The following is a 22,664-nucleotide window of genomic DNA, read 5'->3' on the forward strand; positions in this document are numbered from 1 at the left end:
TTTACCATGCAGTCGTAAGGTATAAGCTGCTCGCATGTGACGTCTTAAAATAATTAAAATTCTAATCACTTTTGAGGTATTCTTTGATGGATTTTCCTTAAACATTCGCTAATGTTTTTAATTATTTTTTTCTTCTATTTATACATTAAACTTTTCGTCAGGGTGAACGTCCCCTTTAAATGCAGCTCAGATTGTTTTAAAAGTCAAATCATTGTAAGTCTATTCCCAGTGGCGTACAGTGAGTCACGGCATGGGGGGGGCACCAGCAAAAATTTCGAGTCACTTGGGGGCGCGCAAAGCGCCCTCAGTTGTCAGGTATACTGACCTAATAGAGACATTTAAGGACATGCAGTGCCATTAAACGGATGTGTATCTCACTGATTAAATAATGCGAGCGCGAAGCGCGGGCTGAAAAATTTTGATATTCAGACCTTAAAAGGGTCATTATGAGCAATTTTTTGTAATCATGTTACGTACATGTCTCGCTAAACAAACAATGCGAGCGTGAAGCACGAGCTGAAATTTTTGTACATATCGACCCCAAACAGGGACATTTTAAGAAATATATTTTAGGAATCCATTAAGAGTATAACTATCTCAGCATAGTCATCTAATGCTAGTACCATCCTTTGCTGATTTTGTTAGAATTACATCTAAACACATGAAGCACTTTTTGTAGTCATTGTAATCATGATTATCATACGCATGTTACTAATCAAATACTGCGAGCGCGAAGCGCGAACTGAAAATTTAAACCTGAAGAGGGGCATTCTAAGGCTTGTTTGTAGGAATTCACTAAGACCTTATACGGTCTTACGTATTTTACTAACCAAATGATGCAAACGCGAAGCGCGAGCTGAATTCTTATATATATATATATAGATATACGGACTATTTTTTAAGGGAATCCATTAAGAGTAAAATATATCTCACCATAGTCATCTAATGCGAGTGCCAAGCGCTTTCTGATTTAGTTATATTTACATCTAAACACATGAAGCACTTTTTGTTGTCAAAGTCATATGCATCTCACTAACCAAATGATGCGAGCGCGAAGCGCGAGCTGAAAATTTTTTATATTCAGATCTGAAAAATTGACATTTTAATGACTGATTTCAGGAATTCATAAAGAGCAGACATCTCACCAGTCAACTAATGCGAACGTTAGCACGGACAGGAAACGTTTTATATTAAGACCATAAAATAGGGCAATCACCTTTAAGTTGTCATGAAAAAGGAGCAAATGTCACAACATAAAATAATAATAACTCGAATTGCGAGGAAATCTATTTGGTGTATATTGATTTGAAAACGGAAGGTTTAAGTACAACAGAATTATAAATCTCGTGAAACAGTCTGTGCGAGCACCAGAGGAGTGTTTCATGAAAGGATTTTATCCGACAAGTCCTGTTTTATCCTACAATTAACATAATAACAGTGGCTCTCAGCCAATCAGAATCAAAGAAAGCTGTCGGATCTGACAACTTGTTGGACAAAAATGTTGATGAAACGCTCCCCTGGAACTATAAATACTTGAACAAATAATGTTTCATAAAGTTATAAAAATATGCTTCTTATATAAAATAATATAATATGATATAACATTATAATGAACAATAATTTCTTCTTTCCCCACTAATTTTCTTTCCCTTTCTCCCTCTTTTTCTCATTTCCCCCGTTTTTTTTTGGTCAGCTGGTTGGGTTTTTATGATAACAAAATGTATTTAGAATGCCCAGATAGCTTGTTCTTTTTTAAAACGTGCTAAAATCATCCATTTTCAGATCAAAATAATAACAATTTTCTGCTCGTGCTTCGCGCTCGCATTTTATATGTATGAAGATACCAAATTTCTCAATTTTCATGATTTACAAAGCATGAAAAGAGTGTCCCGTTTTTAGGTAAGCCCACCAACCACCATCCCCCCGCTTCCGCAGCCCCTGACTGTTAGGACTACCTCTTCTACTGAAAACTTGACAAACAAAAATCAATTTTGAGCGGTTGATAGGGGAAACTTGATATGGGTGAACAAAAAATAATCGCCACACCCCCATTGGCGAAAGCTGGATCCACCCCTGCTTTATAAAAAGGAAGAAGGCAAAGCATAGCTGACAATCATTGACTGGGGTGCACATGCCAGAGTTGAACATGGATATATTAAATTCCACTTTTTCTTTGAAGAGAAAAAAAATATCGATAGGAAAAATTAAAATAGGGGCTAACAGGATTTAACAAAATATTGTCCGGTAAACTTGAAACGGTTGCGAAATGAGTATGGGGCAAAAATTCTATAAGGCTGTGAATGGGCAAAAAAAAATTGCTCTCTACCGTACATACACAACTTTAATTTTGTAATAGATTTTAACATAATATTCAGAAAGTGATATCATAATGTAGTTAGGCCTAGACTTGTACCTCTTTTCTTTTTTAATTGTTTTAGATCGGGCTTATTTTTTTACTTTTTTTTGGGGGGGGTCAATTGCTTCTCAACCCCCCATATCTGTAGACCATCGACAGTTCCTTGAAAAGAAAGGGGAGCACTCCATAGAGACATCAATTAGTAATCTCCATGGAATACCCTTAGTTTACAGCATTTTTTTTCAACCTAATTCCTACCAGCTTCCATATCCCGCGGAGCGAGATGGAGGTAGGTAAAACGGTATTGTAGGACGCCATCTCTTGACATTATCAATACAAGTTATTAGCAAATCCAGAGATTCATTTCGAAGTCAAAGTCGGTTTTTCAAGGTATAGAATCATGGATCCTGCGCTCGATAAAGCCAGTGCTTACCCCCAAGAGCCAGCACCTCCGAACCAAGGAGTAAGTGATTCATTGAAATACCTCATACCAATATATGAATTTATTTAGTGTTTATTTGTCTGACGAAATTGATTTATTCTATTTTGGTCTCGTCTCTTCTTTGCATTGCAGGCTCCGCCAGCTTCAGGAGGCGGAGGTGCCGCCCAAGATTACCGCTTGCGTGTGTTGCTGGAGCCCCGTGGATTCTTACGGGCAATCGAATTCGTAAGTGTTCACATTTTACTCACTATCCTAGGCCTAACTTTTTGGCATAATCGTGATATAGTCCCCAAATCCAAAAGTGGGGATTATTAGAATCACACCTACCAGAACGCATGAAAATCACTTCCTTTCTCCAGAACACAGTCCCCAACTCTCGCACAGCTCTGTAGCAAAATTACACACACAAATGAAACACACTGTATATAAACACTAGGGTTCTCTCCCTATTTACTCGTGATACAGTCCCCACTCAATGGGAAATCAAGTTTGATTTGCACGGCGGTGGGGACAGTTTCAACAGTATATTATACTCGTGATACAGTCCCCACGGCACGCTATAGTATGGATACACAGTTCACTTTGTACGCAGTGGGGACAGTTTCAACAGTATAGTATACTCGTGATACAATCATGACAATCCCCACGCTATGGGATACACAGTTTGTTTTGCACGCTCCAACAGTATATCATACTCGTGATACTGTCCCCTCACAACATAAAATCGTGCTCGTTCAACAAGGGGATGGGGACAGTTTCCCGATGCAATGTGACAAGGATAAAACATTTTAGGGTATGGCTGCGGAAGTTGGGGGGGGGGACTTCAGCCCGTTCTTTTTTCCAAACATAAACGTAAAAATATGACCATAGACCTTATCGCAAATAGATTCACGCAAAGGATCATGGGATCGCAAAGGGGGCAATAGCGCCGCTGTTGTCCGGATGCGACCATGCGAGCGCAAGCAGCCGACAATAAAGTGTACGATTTCCATAGTGTATCAAAATACGATCGACGCCCGCAGCCAACATTTTGCTAACTTCCAGTAAACGCCTCGTCATATTTGTTCCAGAGTCTAAGTTCACTTTTCTTCTTAATCATGGGTGACAGAGATAGATGTGCTGTCTATAGCTGCAAGAATTACCACAGATTTTATGAAGAAAAGTATAATTTTCTTTCATTTTCGCGCACTGTCTGTGCGTGTTTTGAGCTGCGCAGCTGCTGTGCAGTGTGCTTGCATGCACGGACAGTGGGCATGCACTCTCGGCCCGGGGACAGTGTACGTCGGCGAGGCAGTGGAGGAAACTGGTCCCGAATTCCAAGCAAAAATAAAATGATGATCAATAAAACAAACTCAGCAATAGATTTGATTACTTTATTCTAGTTATGTATGTTTGTAATATCAATCGATAGTCAAGAATACATGTTTCATAAATAATTATCTCAATCATGATTTTATTCAGTAGGCCTAAAAACCGAGCTGTGTTTTCTTTTTCTCTCCACAGAGCAGGCTACATAATAGTTGCATATTATTCAGGATTGTGGTTGGACATTCTGAAGTTTTATTATGCTTAGACAAAATAATGAATGAAATAGAAAAATGAGAATAGATGAAAATATATTGAGAGAAAAATAAGATACAAAAAGAGAAAAAGAAATTAATGAGGAAGGTGATCTGTAAGAGAAGTGACTGAATGCGATGAAATAAATTGAAGATGTACATGTTGAAATAAGATTTTTTATCAAAAAAATGGAATATATATCATTTGTATGAATTAAATATCCGTCATCTACTAAGTTTCAGGCAAAATAAAATTACAGAGAGTTGGAGGGGTGTTTCAAATTCAGGGATTTGTTTAATCTGCATGTCATTTTTATATGTCCTTCATTATATAAAAATAAATAAATATGCTGTATATAAATATATATATATATATCAGTATAGCTTATTTTTGATATTCTTTAGATTTGTCTCACCCCCTATATAGAGCTTGTATGATCAAACTAAAGAGCCCTAGTTGCAAAGGAGGACTATATTTGCCCCAAAATAACAACAACTATATAGCTGAATTTATATGGAGATATATGGTCTACATTATGATTCTCATGAATATTCTTTAATGGAAAAATTTGCTATCTAATTAGGATCGCCGACGTGCTCTTTTCTAAAGTCGATTGGCATTGACCCGCAATCACTGTCTCCATTTTCCCACAAAATCTTCCCAAGTTTAGCCCCATAAAACTTTGAAAATTCAGTGAGTATTGAGTTCATACTTTCACTGGGCAATCATGATACATAGATTGTTCTATAAATCCACATTCAAGTATCCAAAGTAATTTGAATACGAAGAAATCAGACTTTTAAAAAAGCGTGGATTTTGAGTGACACTGCACAAAACATATGGCGTTGTATGGCTTCCCAAAAGCCGATTCTGCGTTTGCCCCCTTTCGCATCCCGTGATCCTCTGCGATGACAGACGCCCTCACACGACAGACGCTATTTGCGATAAGGTCTATAGGATTGTAATATGTGCAGCTTCCCACGGCCCCCTTTTGCACCCACAAATGTAATGCACTTTAACCACGAATGTAATAATTTTGAAGGGATTTTTAGCAAATCCTTCTAAACTAAAATCCTATAGAAATGCCTTCATATATAGCACAAAAGTGCAAAGTCTTTTTTTCCAGACCCGGTTGTTTCAAAACTTATGATATAGGTTCAAAGTCTTTTTTTCCAGACCCGGTTGATTAAGAAATTATAATGTAAGCCCAAAGTCTTTTTTTCCAGAGCCGGTTGTTATATAAGTTCAAAGTCTTTTTTTTTCCGAACCCGGTTGTTTAAAAAAATATTTAAGTTCAAAGTCTTTTTTTCCAGACCCGGTTGTTTCAAAACTTATAGGTTCAAAGTCTTTTTTTCCAGACCCAGTTTTACAAATAATTTCTTAAAGAGTCAAAAAGTAACAAAGATCCTCACTCTCTTATTAATGTTAAATAACATGGAAATATAGCGTAGTCTTTCATCCAGACCCAGATCTTTCAAATACAAATGAATACTACTACTAATAAATTAATATTATTATTAATTTAATACTAATGAATTAATATAATTCTTAATTTATTAGTAGTAGTATTCATTTCTATTTGAAAGATCTGGGTCTGAATGTAAGACTACGCTATATTTCCATGTTATTTAATATTAATAAGAGAGTGGGGATCTTTGTTACTTTTTGACTCTTTAAGAAAGGATTTGTAAAACTGGGTCTGGAAAAAACAGACTTTGAACCTATATTATAAGTTTTGAAACAACCGGGTCTGGAAAAAAAGACTTTGAACTTATATAATTTTTTAAACAACCAGCTCTGGAAAAAAGACTTTGGGCTTACATTATAATTTCTTAATCAACTGGGTCTGGAAAAAAAGACTTTGAACCTATATCATAAGTTTTGAAACAACCGGGTCTGGCAAAAAAGACTTTGCACTTTTGTGCTATATGAAGGCATTTCTATAGGATTTTAGTTTAGAAGGATTTGCTAAAAATCCCTTCAAAATTATTACATTCCTGGGTAAAGTGCATTACATTTGTGGGTGCAAAAGGGGGCCGGGGGAAGCTGCACATATCACAATCCTATGGTCATATTTTTACGTTTATGTTTGGAAAAAAGTAGGGGCTGAAGTCCCCCCCCCCCTCCCAACTTCCGCAGCCATACCCTAAAATGTTTTATCCTTGTCACATTGCATCGGGAAACTGTCCCCATCCCCTTGTTGAACGAGCACGATTTTATGTTGTGAGGGGACGGGATCACGAGTATGATATACTGTTGGAGCTATCCCCACTGCGTGCAAAACGAACTGTGTATCCCATAGCGTGGGGATTGTATCACAAGTATACTATACTGTTGAAACTGTCCCCACCGCCGTGAAAATCAAACTTGATTTCCCATTGAGTGGGGACTGTATCACGAGTATATAATAGGGAGAGGACCCTAGTGTTTATATACAGTGTGTTTCATTTGTGTGTGTTATCATTTTGCTACAGAGCTGTGCGAGAGTTGGGGACTGTGTTCTGGAGAAAGGAAGTGATTTTCATGCGTTCTGGTAGGAGTGATTCTAATAATCCCCACTTTTGGATTTGGGGACTATATCACGATTATGCCAACTTTTTTTAGTTAGATCATGGGTAGACCAAAAGGTTCGGTTTCTGTTATGTTGGATGTTCCACTGAACTCCGTTGGCTCCACTCACCAAAATACAGAGACCGAACTCCGAAGTTCTAGCTCGATCTATCTGAGTCTTGAATCTGTAGGCTCTAAGTGTAAATAAGGGTACTCAATGCATGGCCATAATATGTAAATGTATAAAACTGGGAAGTGAAGTTGCGCGAAGGCCGAAGTAATTCACTGTTTTTTCCCCCTTTAATTTTATTTTTCCCCATTTAGGTGCATTTCAGGCCAAAACGGAATAATATTTTTAATCTTTATTTTGGTACAGTTCTTTCTATATAATATATATAGAGAGTGAGTGATTGTATTACCGACCGGCCTTGTATTACCGAATGCGCGCATCGTACTTACGTGTCAGAAAATAATTTCATACGCTCAAAACTTTGCAACATCCTTCCAAAGGAAACTTGAAAAGAAAGATGATGAAAAATGGTCAAAAACACATTTTCAAAGTCTTAATATTCTAAAAATAATAAAATATGGTCAAAATAGCTCTTCGGTTTGAAGAATTTGAGAATATGTATAACCATACAATATTATTGTTTTTTTATAAAATGCGAGGACATATGATGCTAACTTGATATGAGTGAAAATGCCCAAATTCAATCGTAATTGTTATCGGTAATGATCATTTTCTTTTTGATAAGAGAAAATGGTTACATATCAAAACACAAATTGACTCTTCACAATTATTTACACAACTGTTAACAAATTAATTTCAGTAAAATTCACTGAAATGCCCGTATATTTAAAAATAAAGGAATGAAAGAATTAAGGTAGGAATGAAGGACAGAAGCATATTTTCATTGTTATTTTGTCAAGATACATGTATGGTTTATGGTTAGATTGCAACATAGCAAAGCGATGCAACTACCCCCATTGTGGTTGGTCTTGAAAGTTGAAACAGATGAACAACCACCACTCAACTGCTAAATATGGTAAAGTTTCTATTCCACTCATATAAAATGTTCATAATGTTCAAGCCATAGAGTCAATGGCAATAAAACAAAAAGTAATTATCAGTTCATTCTTGGTCCTTAAAATCGAGACTGAGTGATGTGTATCAACATCATTGAAGATATAAGTACCAGCTTTGGTTGCATGTCAATAGGCTTAAAAATAGATTTATTCATACTTAACCATACAGTATATAGGGATGGGCAAATTAATAAGAACTGCCAAAGGATTTTGGAAGAAATTGTATAGTATGGGACTGTACTGAAAAGTAGTGCAGTTGAAGTATTTGTCTTCATTATGAAATCAAAAGAAAATGAAATAGAAAATATAAGAAATATACAATGAACAGAATTTTGGCTCCCCATAATTTTTAGCACAGAGTTACATGTAGACGGTGGTCTAAGTTAAACCCAACTTCAGAATACAGGCCTTGGTGTCTATCTTTCAGGACCATGAAGGTACTGATAATTTATATGTAACAGACAAGATTAAACTGCCTTTATTAAAATGGACTGTAGGAGAACATTTTATATGACTAAAATGTGAATTTTACCACTATTAGTAACTGAGTGGAAGTTTGATGAAACTGAATTTCTTTTGTTTTTCTTTATTTCACGGTCTCTGCTTCAAAATCATCAGCAGGTACTGATCAAGAGGGGTAAAATCTCTGACTCAGGCCTTAACTGTTATATTTTGTATGATCATAAAGCCAACTTACTAAAACCTGAGTCATTCCGTTAACATCAACATAACCAACATATATCGTCCGACAAGATGTCAGAGCTTCAAACTTTCCATGGTTTTGATTACAAATACGCGTGTTTGACTTTTAAACTACTGTGGTAACTGTCATATACATGTAATGACAACTTAGTATGCTCCCTAGATACATGTAGGTTGTCTTGGTAGGAAAGATGGTTTATTTTCAATTTTGCATGCATGCACTAAAAATTCCATACTTTTTCATGTCCAGTTTTGTTTATGCAATCAATTCAGTGCCTAGGATAAGCCATTTTCATGTATCTGCTCGTTTGATAAAGTTGCACGACATTTGCTCTTGGGACAATTGCTCCGGGCTTAATTTTGTGTAAGATGTATGGTTAGGGTTGCAGTAGGGTTTTATATCAGGTTTAGGGTTAGTGTTAAACCCAGGGTTGAAGTTGGTCATTTGATCAGTGTGTAGAATTTAGAGCAGAGCAAATGTCATGGAACCGTTTGATGAAAATGATGTGCAGTAGGCCTGATCAAATTTGTTGCAATAGATTTTAATAATGAAATATAATATTACCAGTAGAGATAGCAATACATCTATATATATATTTCAAAGTGACTGGGGCTCAATGGGATAGCAGGAAGTTTGGATCACCAGAACAAGGACTTGTAGGAAATATGGCACAAACTAGGTGGTTTCAGACCACCTCGAAGTTTGTCAGTTCCAGGTATTTGGCAGTATGAATACTCCCCAGGGAGTGGAGGATGTGCACACATTGTGTGCGGGAATGACTGATTGAATCCGATGACCGGGGTAATAATATATCTGTAAAGCGCTTAGAAACGTCGTTCCGATTGATTAAGCGCTATATAAAAGCGGATTATTATTATTATGAAAGCAAATTACGGTATGCGTAATCTCCCCCAAAGAAAATACCTGCTAAATAGTAGGCCCTTGTCAAAATGACGAGAACGTTCGCGGGAATTTTTCCGAGGTCGCAGGAGGTTTGGAAGTGTGAAGCAAATTACAGGAACTTTTTACCCAGCCTGTACATGAAGTTGGGTGTGGGCGCCATCGATGACTGCTGAGCTAGTGATTTTGAATCTCGCGCCTGGCTTGGTTATCAGACCATACTGCGCATGCTCGTAACTTCAGGAACTTATCCTGAAGGGTATGTTTCAGGAATAATGAACAGGTATTTTTTTTAGCCTGGAAAAAGTTCTTGTAATTTAACATGGATTCTTGTGATCGAGGCGGTTTGAAACCAAACCACCTATCCAGTAAGGATCTCAAATCATTCATTTACATGTATCTAGATTTCATTGTGATTTTGTTGGTGCATTAATGGACACTCGGATGTGAAAGTCACCTGTTAACTTCCTTGGTCAAAAGTTTATGATTGAGTTCAATGTTGAGTAACATCAATATTGCAACTGAACTAATATTTCAATTCAACAAACCTTATGTTAGATAATGTATTAAACTTCCATAAAGATATAAGTTATGCTATAAAGTATTTGTTTGCTATAGTTAGTTTTAATATTATCAAAAAGCAAGGTTGGCGATTTGTTTATATTTTTTAAATTAAAAAAAATCTGAATTATTTCATTTAAATCAGATTAAAAAAAAAATTAAACAATCTTTTTTAAAATAAAGTGCAAAAAACAAAAATATAAACCTTTTAAAATTTTCAAAGACATCAATTTCAAAATCATACTTTTAAGTTCACTACTAAAATTATTCTTAACTATCTATTTCGTACATGTAAATCCAGTCAAAATAGACTTTATAGAAGATATTATAGTCATGAAGATGCTGACATTTTCTGCTGTGTCTGCATCCTTTCATGTAGAGAGCTCCTACTAAGCTGACTCATAAATGTGCAAATGCAGTCCGCCGTTGTCAAAAGATACTAAATAAAGAGGCTTTAATAGGAGGAAATTATAATTTTTAAACAAATTTTCGGCATAACTCCTATATGTATGTGTTTACGATTGCATGCTCGATCTGTAATGAAAATGAGTCAGAAAGAAGAGGATTGAGGGTATTTGAATTCCAGTTCATTGTGACTTGGCCGTGGGCCAGAATAGCCTGGTAAGCAGTAGATGGCAGGTTGGAATCCCACTGGTTCCAACTTTTGTCTGACTTATGATTTTCATTACAGATCAAGCATACAATTTAAATCAACATGATTTTAATCCACTAATCCTGATATCAAGCAACTTCAAAATTTAACTTTATGTTTCAAATTTACATGTGCCAAATTGATTCTTTTTTCTAGTTTGTCTATTGAATTATCAGTAATTCCTTTTTTTATCTTTGTATATTATTTATATTTCATTGTTATATATACCTGTACTGTTTTGTTTGTTTGAATGCCCCCTTTGTAAAACAGCTTTGTAGCTGAATAAGGTTTTTACCGAGAAAATGAATCAATCAATTTGTAATCAATTAACCAGAAATAGATCTAAGAGTCAAGAAAGAAGGAAGTATTCCTTATACCGGTCGGTATGGGTAGAACTTTTCCTTCAAAACTTTCAAGGAAGTATCAACAGAAGATGAGCATTTCATGGTTGAATAAAATTTGAAATGTGTTTTACAACAACTCTTATTTAAGGTTTTTATTTCATTTGGTCAAATAGTTGATTATTAAATAGCTAAACAGTTATTTTTTAGCGGCCTGTTTGAATTGTGTTGAAATGCTTTGACTCATCACAAGTTTCTAGTCAACAACAGATTTCAAACAGCATTTGTGAGCTTTTGTGCTTATGTACAGTGCATAGCATCACTTCTGCTTTTAAATAATGTTAATTAAAAAAAATGTTTTGTACATGTATGAACTATATTGTCGTTAAGCCTATGTATTTAAGAACAGTAGGGGAAGGCGGGGTAAGTTGAGCATAGGGGCAAGTTGAGCCACCAGCCCCAGGCCAATGATGAATGGTCAGACATTGCGGTGATGTCCTGTATTGATGACCCATTACATAACCCTTAAGTTAACCCCACCACATTGTTTTCAACTTTGAAACAAAAAGTACTTTTTTAGAGGGAAAAATACAAATTTCAGCCAAAAAAGTAGAAAAGGGTGTGAAATAGATCAGTGCTGTTTACCCACACACGTCTTTAGATATAATGAAGAAATAAGAACAATATTGTTAGTCCAGGTATGGATTCTCATTTTTTGTCACATACATGATGGATGCATTAAAGAAATGTGTGGATGTGAACATATTGCATGAAGTTCGGACTGGGGTAAGTTGAGCCAGCCGACATGGGGCCAGTTGAGCCAGCCGACATGGGGCCAGTTGAGCCATGGTAATTCTTATAGTAATGTACTGTATACATGTAATAGAAAAACAAACAATCTTTAAAAAGCCATTGATGTGCAGGCAGAAAGGAGAAAAACCACAGGACAGTTATTTTACTTTTAGAAGATGTTTATAGAGAATTAGCAAGTGAAAAGACTTTAAATAAAAAAATTGACATCCTGGTTCTTCCTGCATACATTTTGTAGGGGAAGGCGGGGTAAGTTGTGACAGTTTTTGCTTTTTGCATGTTAGAATTGATATGATTAATAATCTTGTCGAAATAAGTACCTTGCCTTGAAATTTAATTCTTCTGAAATATTTTCCACCTATATATAACTTTCTATCCCCACACTGAAAGTCATCGTGACCTTTGAAAAAAACGATGTCAAATGGCTCAACTTGCCCCATATATGGGGTAAGTTTGAGCCACCTTCTGGGGTAAGTTGAGCCACAAAAACTATGTACAAAATGTATGAGGGGAGAACCAGCATGTCAATTTTTTGTTTAAAGTCTCTTCACTTGCAAATTCTCTATAAATACTAACATCCTTTAAAAGGAAAAGAGCAGTCATGTAAATTTGCTCCTTTCAGCCAGCATTTCAATTGATTTTTATGGTTTGTTTTGTTTTTTAAGATACATTACCATAGGAATTACCATGGCTCAACTTGCCCCATGCTGTTTGGCTCAACTTATCCCAGTCCGAATTTAGTGCGATAATTTTGTATCCATACATTTATTATGCATCTGTCATATAAAAGACTACGACAAGAATGAAGATCCATACCTGGACTAATAATGTTGTTATCATGTCTTTATTATATTTAAAGACGTGTGTGTTTATAAAGCACTTATCTATTTCACACTCTTTTTTACTTTTTTGGCTGAAATTCATATTTTTCCCTCTAAAAAACTACTTTTTGTTTCAAAGTTGAAAACAATATGGTGGGGTTAGGTGTTATGCTATGGGTCATCAATACATGACACCACCACAATGTCTGACTCATTCATTATTGGCCTGGGGCTGGTGGCTCAACTTGCCCCTATGCTCAACTTACCCCGCCTTCCCCTTCATAGTTTTTGTGGCTCAACTTACCCCAGAAGGTGGCACAATTTACTCCACAGATGGGGTAAGTTGAGCCATTTGAGTGATTTGACATGGTTTTTTTTCAAAGGTCGCAATGACTTTCAGTGTGGGGGTAAACAGTTACAAATATATAAGTGAAAAATATTTCCCAAGAATCAAATTTAAAGGCGAGGTACTCACTTCTGCAATATTATTCATATCTAACACGCAAAATGCAAAAAGTGTCACAACTTATACCCCTTTCATAAACCCAATTACTATGAATTAGGCGGCTAATAGCAGCATAATTTGGTCGTAAAATTGGAGGAGGACAAGAGTTATCCGCATTACTCTGATGCTGCTATTATCCGCATAATAGCGGCATCGGGATAAGATTTTGAGTTTATGAACGCATTTCCAAATAATGCGGATAGTTGCCATGGTGCGGTCACAAGGTCACCCTTTTCCAACACAACCGCATCGGAGGGGGCGTGTCCAGTTGTCATGGCGATTATCTGCCTTTTTCAGGACGGGCGCTCGTAAAAATAATGCGGCTTATTTTCGGAGTTTATGAACGCAATTTTTATTGAATTATCCGCATTACTCTTAGGCGGCTAATTGGAGGATAGGTTTATGAAAAGGGTATTACCCTGCCTTCCCCTATACATGATGTAGTTTGCTTTCTTGTGCCTCTTTGATCTTGGCTTCATGCACCTATTGTCCATTCAGATACTGTACATTGTATGCAATGAAATCAAGGATACATGTTTGATGTTTGTTCAACACATTAATAGAGCAGACTTTTTATGTTTAATTGCAGAAACAAAAGAACAAACATCAAACAAACATGCAAGATCGAAGTGAAAACTTTATGGACTTATTGTTCATTGAAAATTTAGTTACAAAAACATGCAATCCTACACAAATTCCTCAAATTAGATAATGCAAGAAACCACATGTACATGTACATGTAATGCCAAGGCCACTTATTGGAATTTTTTGTTTGTCTTAAATGTGATTTTAGTCGAAATTAAAAAGAGTGTTGATACATTACATGTACATAAAGCTTTGTTTCTTGCCTCTTCCCTCCAAAGTGAAGTTAGAAACATCTTTCTGGGTCATCCATTTGTCACATTTTTGTTCTTATTTTTTTGCAATTGGGCTCTGCTGAAAATATAGTTCAGAGGGCAAGTCCAAGAGATCATACACCTTACATTTTTCTAAGATTTTTACCCTATGAAAAATATTTATCAAAACATGTGAGTGTGCTATGATCCTTTAACATTTTGGCTACAATATCTTAGCAATTGTTTTTATTTCTTATATCAAATTCAAGATGAATTTTTCACATCTGAGGGGACATTTCCCTGGACTTGCTCTAGAATGGGTCTAAAGTTCACATTCCAGGTGTTCGCACGAGTTTCTTGAATCAGTATTGCATGTCCATGACTCACTTTACACAATATGTTTATTTTGCCTATGTAAATAAAATCTATCAAAATATACATGTATTCATATTAATGACATCAGAGGTCTCGTGAGAACTCAGGTGATCAAATGAATATGTCATGTTCTATTTTGTGCAGATAGGTCATTGTAATTCTATCTTTATTTGGCCTGTTTGCACATTGTGAAGTCGACAGTTTAATTTTGTACAGTATTTTTTTGCATCACTGAGGCAATTACCCAAACTGCTTGTCTTTCTGGTACATGTACATGCATGCACACTTTCTTCGCATCATTGAGACAATTCCCCAAACTGCTGGCCAATAATTAAGTAACGTCAAACAGTAGGATAAACCCCAACCAGGGAAGTGGGAGTTACTTTGGTATTTATGGAAGCTCACCAAGCATTTTAAATGCCATGTGAAAATTCAATCATGTTTTTTTTTCTGTAGTCTGAATGCAATTTAATCAATTCAATAAAATAAACTCATGATTCAAAGTAAAAATAAAAGTTTCATTGTAAATTTGAGATAAGGTGAATAAAAAAAAACCCTGCTAATTTTGGATCTCCTCATTTTATTCTATTGTGGATTTTTAACCAGAAATGGTGCAAAACCCACTTCATTTGAAAGTCTTGTTGATAGTGGTGTGCAGTGTTAGGGGAAAGTATTTGCAAGTAAATCAGCAAAATTTTTTGCTTTCTAAATATTCAACAACAACAAATTTACAATTACATGCATCTTAACACTGTCTGAAGTGGATTGTCATTCACATTTTAGAGCATAGTTTTAGTATAGAAAACGATTGTGATTGACTTGTTTATTTTGGATAACTTCCAGGTTGATTTCCCAAATTTCATTCAATGTGAGGATGTGCCTCCCACTGACGTTAATACATGTACCCTGTTCCGTTGATACATGTTGTGCATGTTCATTTATTTCATTCATAGATATTTTGCAATATAGCTACGTGTATGGTACTTATATTCTTTATCAGTTTTTCACATGAAATTTGATACAATTTAAATTGATGAAATAATGGTCTTGTGATTGTCTAAATTCCATGAAAATATGGGAGACATTATTTGACATTCCAATGATTCATTATTGATTTCATTATTGATTTAGAATTCAAATTTCACTCACATATTCATCTTCGATCTACATGTATAGACCTCTAACCTGTATTAAAATTACATTTTGAGTAGTGTACTTAATAAAATTGAATGTCCTTTACAAGTGAGCTATTTATGAACTACAATTGAAGTGTTGTCATAACCACCAGTATATTCATTCAGGATACAATTGAAAAATTATATTCCCATTAAATTATAAAGGGCATGTGCTGTAAACATGTCATTGGTATAAAACAGATAGATGTGGAGACCGAGCTCTACTAACATGTCGTTAAGAAATTATGGCACATTTTGAAACGTTTAGCTGATTGTTTTTTCATTGACTATTTCAATATCATTCTGTAATACAACTTTCATGAGTCATGATCGATAAATGCAGCGCAGCAGTTTATACAGACTTTATGGCAATGTGGACCTACTTGTACAGTACATGTACAGTATGAGGCCAAACACATATGATGATGCATGAAAGCAAAGTTAGATTGTTATGCGAATCGGAAACAGCCTTGCATTGATGTACATGTACTTCATCAGGAAAGGCACTAGTCTTATCACTCCTGCATAAATTTTCAAACAGCTTTTTGAAACATCCCCTTGCGTTTAGTCTACACATAACTCCTTGTATAGCCGATATGAATCTGATTCTGATTGCTAGTGTAAATTTAAGCGCAGTCCAGATGTTATCCGGATTCAATTCCTTATTCACAATAATATATACATATAAGGGCAGTGGGTAAAGATAAAGATATGGTATATACAGGGAAATAATACTACTAATAATTGCTGGATTTATAAAGCGCTCTTTGCCAGAGGATACAAAGCGCTGCTATTATTACCTCGGCTTTAGCTCGAGCTACCATCACCGGGAAGCTGCACTTCCAAAATATTGTACTCGTCTCTACCTCTCTATCACCACCATAGTTTTACTGTATGTGTAAAATCCAACATATCAATCTTGATGTACTAATCCGGGTATCTCACCTCTTAATAGTTGTGAAATATGATAGGGTGGTGAATGAGAGAATGCCTCCCTGTATGAAATCTAGCTTTCTCTACAAATGATCGTTGCAATGTACAGATATCTTTCCATCACTTGCATGGTATTATGTCGTAAAAGTATTGTAATCTTGATGGAACCTGGATTCAGCACCCATGTTTTAGTTGTGAATATGAAATGGCAAAAAGAAGCTGCTGAAAACTGCTTACAGTGTATCTAAAAAAAAGAGCCAATGGAGTAAATAAGAGAGTCAAAATGGCGGAGGAAAACAGAGGGTGTTAGGAGCCATGATGAAATCCAGCACTGTCTTAAAAACATCTCCTGTCTTCATATCACACTTGAAGTGCCTCAAGGGTACATGATCTTGAAGGATGGTGCAAAGGGAGAACAAATATGCACGCGTCCATACTCATCCTATCTCGTGTCAGAACTGGGACCTGTTCAGACTGGTGGTTTACGCTGCATTTTCGCATTGCCTTTTGAATTAAAGGGGTACTCAAGGCTGAAAATTATATCTAAATCTAGACTAAAACAAGTAAATGTATTCTATCATGAATTTGCATTAGTTGGGCGGACGATGTCATATCCACATTTTCCTTTTCATAGTTTTATTACATGAAATCATAATTTTTTCATATTTTCACTTTCAGACATGCATGCAAAGTTTGTCTCCCTTGTAACAGAACAAGTTTTAGCATTGCTGATATTTTAGGATGTTCTAAACAATATTGACAAAGAAATCGATATGTTAACTAGTGCAATATGCTAATTATTAAGCTAATTACATGTACATTGCTTATAGAAAATTAGTGTCGTAAATGAATTCCATGACATAGAAAACCTTAAAAGGGCTGTACTATTATGCTTTGGGGTTTTCTGGATTGGCATTCAGCCATTCACAGATATGTTTGCTCATTATGTTAATTATGTCATGATGATTCCATTACTTGAAAATAAAAACTAGTGTCATGAGTGGATTCAGTGTCACAGGAACCCTCATAAAAATGGTCTTATTTATGTTTTCATTATTTCTGGTTTAAGATTAGACATTAGTAGCATATTACATGTTGTATACTATGTAAACATGTTGTGTACATGCTAATTAGATGATTTGCCAATTAAGAAAATGCTAAAGGTTGCCAAAATGGCAACCAAGCTGAATTTACTTCAGTACCCATCTATAACACGAATCAACAAAAATACCCTTGTACTTTTCCAGGTATGTGAAAAATTTCTACTAGACTGTTACACTTATGTACACAAACAGAAAGGAAAATCCTCATATGCAGTAGTGATGGGATTTTTGATAATCATTGAGCTTTTAATGTTAAGAGCTGAAGTGTTGATATTGTCTGCTTATCCTGCTATCTGTGCAGGTTTAAGAATGAAAAAATTGTAACATGTACCTGTATATATGCACGAGCAAATTTGTCTTGAAGGTTAAGGTCAGAGCTCCACCCCCTGTGTGACAGACACTATTAGAATGATGATGGAGCCATATGACTTGTACATGTACTATTCATAGACAGACCACACTCTACTCACATTCAGGGAAAAACAACTAATTTTCATTGCATAGTACAAATCACCCTCATCGTTTAGTTTACATTTGCTTTCTAATGATATAATTATAAAAATTGGAATGAGTGTAAAAACACTAGTCTGAATCGACCTCCTTCACGAGTCTAGTGACTGATGTGTAGTAGGTAGAATGTCCAGACTACCGTTGGCAATTATTATGTATCGCTGATGTTACGAATAAACTTGATAGTATCGTATTAAGGTTAAGTTTATTTCAATATTTTATTATATCATGTAGTTAGAATTAATATTGTGCTCTTCGGAACAAGGCTAACGGACTGTTTCCATGGTTTCGAAAAAGGATTGTGATGGCAAGAGGATGAACTGTGTAGAAAGTAAAAGGTGACGTCTTTTATTTTATCGGGCGAAACTTAGTCGTTTTCTTCTTTTCAACCCTATATGATTTTGATCCGAGATGAAAGTTAATTATCTTGACTATTAGCTGAACTGATTAACCTTTCTACCCAGAGGTGAACTTTTGTCTGAGCTAGTGTTTCAACGCGTTGAATAGTGAGATTTGGATTGGAACCGAGTTTGAACATGTTTCTGCACAACATGCAAATGAACTATTGGGACTACACACACCTACCGGAGTACACTTCTGAGATGTATTATACACAACATTAATGAGAACTGCACAGTGAACGCTGTCAACTAGTTCAACATAGCGGATGAACTTTATGCAATTAAATCGCGAACTGGACTGTGAGTACACCATGAAAACCCCTGAATAAAACTGGAGTGTCGCTGCTAATACCGTATGGGCCCCAACGATCCGCAACATGTATTTTTGGTAACTTAAGGTAAAATTTAATCTAGATCTAGAAGTAGAACTATATAAGCTAAGTCTAAGTAGGCCTAACGTTTTAGGCTTAGATTGAAATAGCGAGTTCATAGTCATAATCCACTAATAGCCGAAATAAAGGTAAAATGCCTTGGGATTGAGTGACGGTCATACAAATTGTAAAATAATGTTCGATTTACAAGTTTATTGAACCTGCTGATATTATAATTAAAGCATGGTGTTGGAAATTGGAAGAAACTTTTGTTTTTTTTAACTTTGTTTACAAGATGCAAACTTTTGATTAAAGGTCCAAAGCAGGACGATTTCATTTTTACTTAACTATATGATTGCTTTAGTGTAATTTTTTTGTGAGTTTGAAGTAGAGATAAATCTCTGTCATAACAAATGGGGGCTTGTTGTCCGGGAGATGAACGTATTCAAGTCAGATCTCTTTGAGTATTGCTTACAATATTGATATTACATGGTGGTTTTCTTTGTTAGCTCATTTTTCTTGATAAACTGACAATATTTCAGTATGGCAGAAGAATTAGATATTGGAAAATTTATGCAGGCCATATCCCTTGGTGAGATCAAGAAATTGAAAAAGAGTGAGTTGAAGACAGTCGCCAGTCACGTGGGCTTGAAGATAGAGTCAAAGCTGAGAAAGGATGAAATAGTTGACATTTTATCTGACCATTTTGGACTCGAGTCAGTAGATCGCAAAGGCAACGGCAATATTGATGTTGAGTTAGCGAAACTAGAATTAGAGAAAGAGAGACTAAAAGTTGAAGCCAAGCAATTAGACATAAAGAAGTTGGAAATGGAATCTAGTCTGAAGTATACTCGGTTTGATTTGGCTAAAGAATCAAGACTGGTGCCAAAATTTTGCGAGGATGAAATTGATGCTTTCTTTTTGGCTTTTGAAAAGTTAGCTAGGAGGTTAGATTGGCCTAAGCAATTTTGGACGCTGCTTATTCAGACTGCTCTTGTTGGTAAGGCCCAAGAGGTATTTTCGTCTTTGTCTGAAAAAGAATCGGAAAATTATGAGTCAGTGAAGGCAGTTATTTTATCTGCATATGAATTAGTACCTGAGGCTTATAGGCGGCAGTTTCGGGAGGCTAGGAAAAAGTCAGATCAAACATACGTTGAGCTTGTAAGAGAAAAGACGATGTATTTTGATCGCTGGGTCGGTGCTTTGAAAATCAAATCTGATTATGAGTCTCTTAGGGAAGCAATGATCTTAGAGGATTTCAAGGGTTCTTTGCCTACTCAGACTAGACTACATGTTGAGGAGCAAGGGATTACCCAGCTGCATAGGGCTGCTGTAGTATCTGATGAGTATGAACTGTTGCACAAGAATAAAGTGGGCCCTAAATTTGAGAGTGTCAAGGAAGGGTCGCTACCCAGGTCAAATGTTAGGTCAGATATGAGCTCTCAGTCCCAGCATGAAAGCAAAGCAGGTGATCCGCAGGGTGCGCGGGGTAAATCTAAATTGCAATGCACGTATTGTTCAAAGAAAGGACATACAGAATCAAAATGTTGGAGGTTAGCATATGATAAACATGACAAGAAGGAAGTGATGTTCATCAAACCGAGTACAACAGAGCAGGTTGGTAGAGAAGTAGACCGAAGAGATAAATGTCGTTTGACTAAGTCTGTTGATGATTCAGTAGAAGGGGCGACTGATGGTTTTCGCAGTTTTCTGTCTCATGGTACTGTGTCTCACTCTGATGGCGAATCTAGGCCAGTTGTTATCCTTCGGGATACTGGGTCGTTGCAAAGCCTGTTAGTTGCAGATGTCGCACATTTGCCTGAGGATAGTTGGACAGGGCTATATGCGCTTGTAAGGGGCATTGGGGAAGGCTATATCTCGGTGCCACTGTACAAGGTATTCCTAGAGAGTGATATTGTTTCTGGGTTCGTTTCAATTGGTGTAGTTTCTAGTCTGCCAATGGAGGGCGTGCATATGTTAATGGGCAATGACTTAGCCGGTGAGAGAGTTAGAGGTTCGCCTATAGTGTCTGATGATCCTGTTTCTGGAGCCGAGACTGAGCAATTGCAGGATGATTTCCCTGGCATATTTCCTGCATGTGCAGTAACAAGGTCACAACTTCGTAGGTCTAAGAGAGATGATGCTGAGTCGGTGGAGTTGAGTGATAATTCGGAGGTCTTGTTGGCGGAAACGTTCTTCCAGGATTTGGAGAGGAGGGCGGACGAGACAGAGTCTAATGGTGAGAGGTATTGTCGCTCATCTCTGATCAAGGCTCAAAACGGTGACCCTTCACTTCAGCGGTTGTTTGCAGTGGCAATTTCTGAGGAGGAAGCTCAAGATAGCCCACAGTGTTTCTACATAAAATCCGAGGTCCTGATGAGGAAGTGGAGGCCTCCGTCAAGACCAGCCACAGAGGAATGGTCGATACTTCACCAGATTGTTTTGCCTCAGTCTTATCGGCAGGAGGTTCTGAGGATGGCACATGAAATTCCGGTAGGCGGTCATCTAGGCACCAGGAAGACCCGGTCTAAAGTTACCAAGCATTTCTTTTGGCCCGGCTTACATAAAGATGTGTCGGAATTTTGCAGGTCTTGCCACACTTGTCAGATGGTGGGGAAGCCCCAACCTTCTTTGAAGCCCGCACCTTTGATCCCAATTCCGGCGTTAGGTGAACCTTTCAGTAGAGTGTTGGTAGACTGTGTCGGCCCATTGCCTCGAACCAAGTCAGGGTGTAAATATCTTTTGACAATCATGGATGTGTCCTCTAGGTTCCCTGAAGCAGTACCTTTAAGGACGATTACAGCGAGGACGGTTTTAGATGCATTGTTGCACTTTTTTACGAGATATGGCCTTCCGAAGGAGATACAGTCGGATCAAGGATCCAATTTTATGTCTGGTGTTTTCAAGCAGGTCATGTCTGAATTGGGTGTTCACCACCTCAGATCCACAGCTTATCACCCACAATCACAAGGTGCAATCGAGAGGTTTCATCAGACTTTGAAGACGATGATCAAAGCATACTGTGCAGATTTTCCAGATGATTGGGATAAGGGTATTCCTTTCTTGTTATTTGCTATCAGAGATGCTCCGAACGAGTCTACCACCTACACGCCTTTTGAGCTTGTGTTTGGACACGAGGTCCGGGGCCCCCTTAAGTTGGTCAAGGAGAAGCTCTTAGAGGAAGCAGGACCTGAAGAGTGCAATATCTTGGAGTATGTATCTAACTTCAGGGGTAGACTTTCAAAGGCATGTGACCTGGCAAGGGAACACTTAAGGATTTCACAGAAAGACATGAAGGTCAGAGCTGATCGGAAAGCCAAGGTTCGAAGTTTTTCGCCGGGTGACAAGGTGTTGGTACACTTACCTATTCCGGGGGAACCTCTGAAAGCAAGGTTCAGTGGCCCTTATGTTGTCATTAAGCAGTTGAACAGTGTAAACTATGTGGTGAGCACACCAGATAGGCGAAAATGTCGGAGAGTATGCCACATCAACATGCTTAAGAGATACTACGAGCGTGAGTCAAGTGCACCAGTGGTGGTGGCTACCATGTCTGATGTAGCTGTTACGGCGCTTGAGGAGGATACAGAGGGGTCGAAGCCCTGTGGTAAAGGTGCGTGTGGGCATAGTGACCTCAAGGAAGCCATACCTCCTAAACTTTCTAATTCTGAGACAG

At 37.0% G+C, this 22,664-nt stretch overlaps 1 protein-coding gene across 1 annotated transcript in view; it reads left to right on the plus strand.

Moving 5' to 3' along the window:
- The first annotated feature begins 2,689 nt into the window (after positions 1–2,689).
- LOC121411571 (synaptophysin-like) overlaps positions 2,690–22,664 on the plus strand; it is a 31,162-nt gene continuing 11,187 nt past the window's right edge. Inside the window, exons 1-2 of the mRNA XM_041604367.1 lie at positions 2,690–2,819; positions 2,931–3,023. Of these exons, the coding sequence (XP_041460301.1) occupies positions 2,757–2,819; positions 2,931–3,023 (156 nt within the window). The 5' untranslated portion in view covers positions 2,690–2,756. The remainder of the gene's footprint in view (positions 2,820–2,930; positions 3,024–22,664) is intronic.

Source organism: Lytechinus variegatus, chromosome 3 (genome assembly GCF_018143015.1).
Source record: "Lytechinus variegatus isolate NC3 chromosome 3, Lvar_3.0, whole genome shotgun sequence".
Lineage (NCBI taxonomy): Eukaryota > Metazoa > Echinodermata > Echinoidea > Temnopleuroida > Toxopneustidae > Lytechinus > Lytechinus variegatus.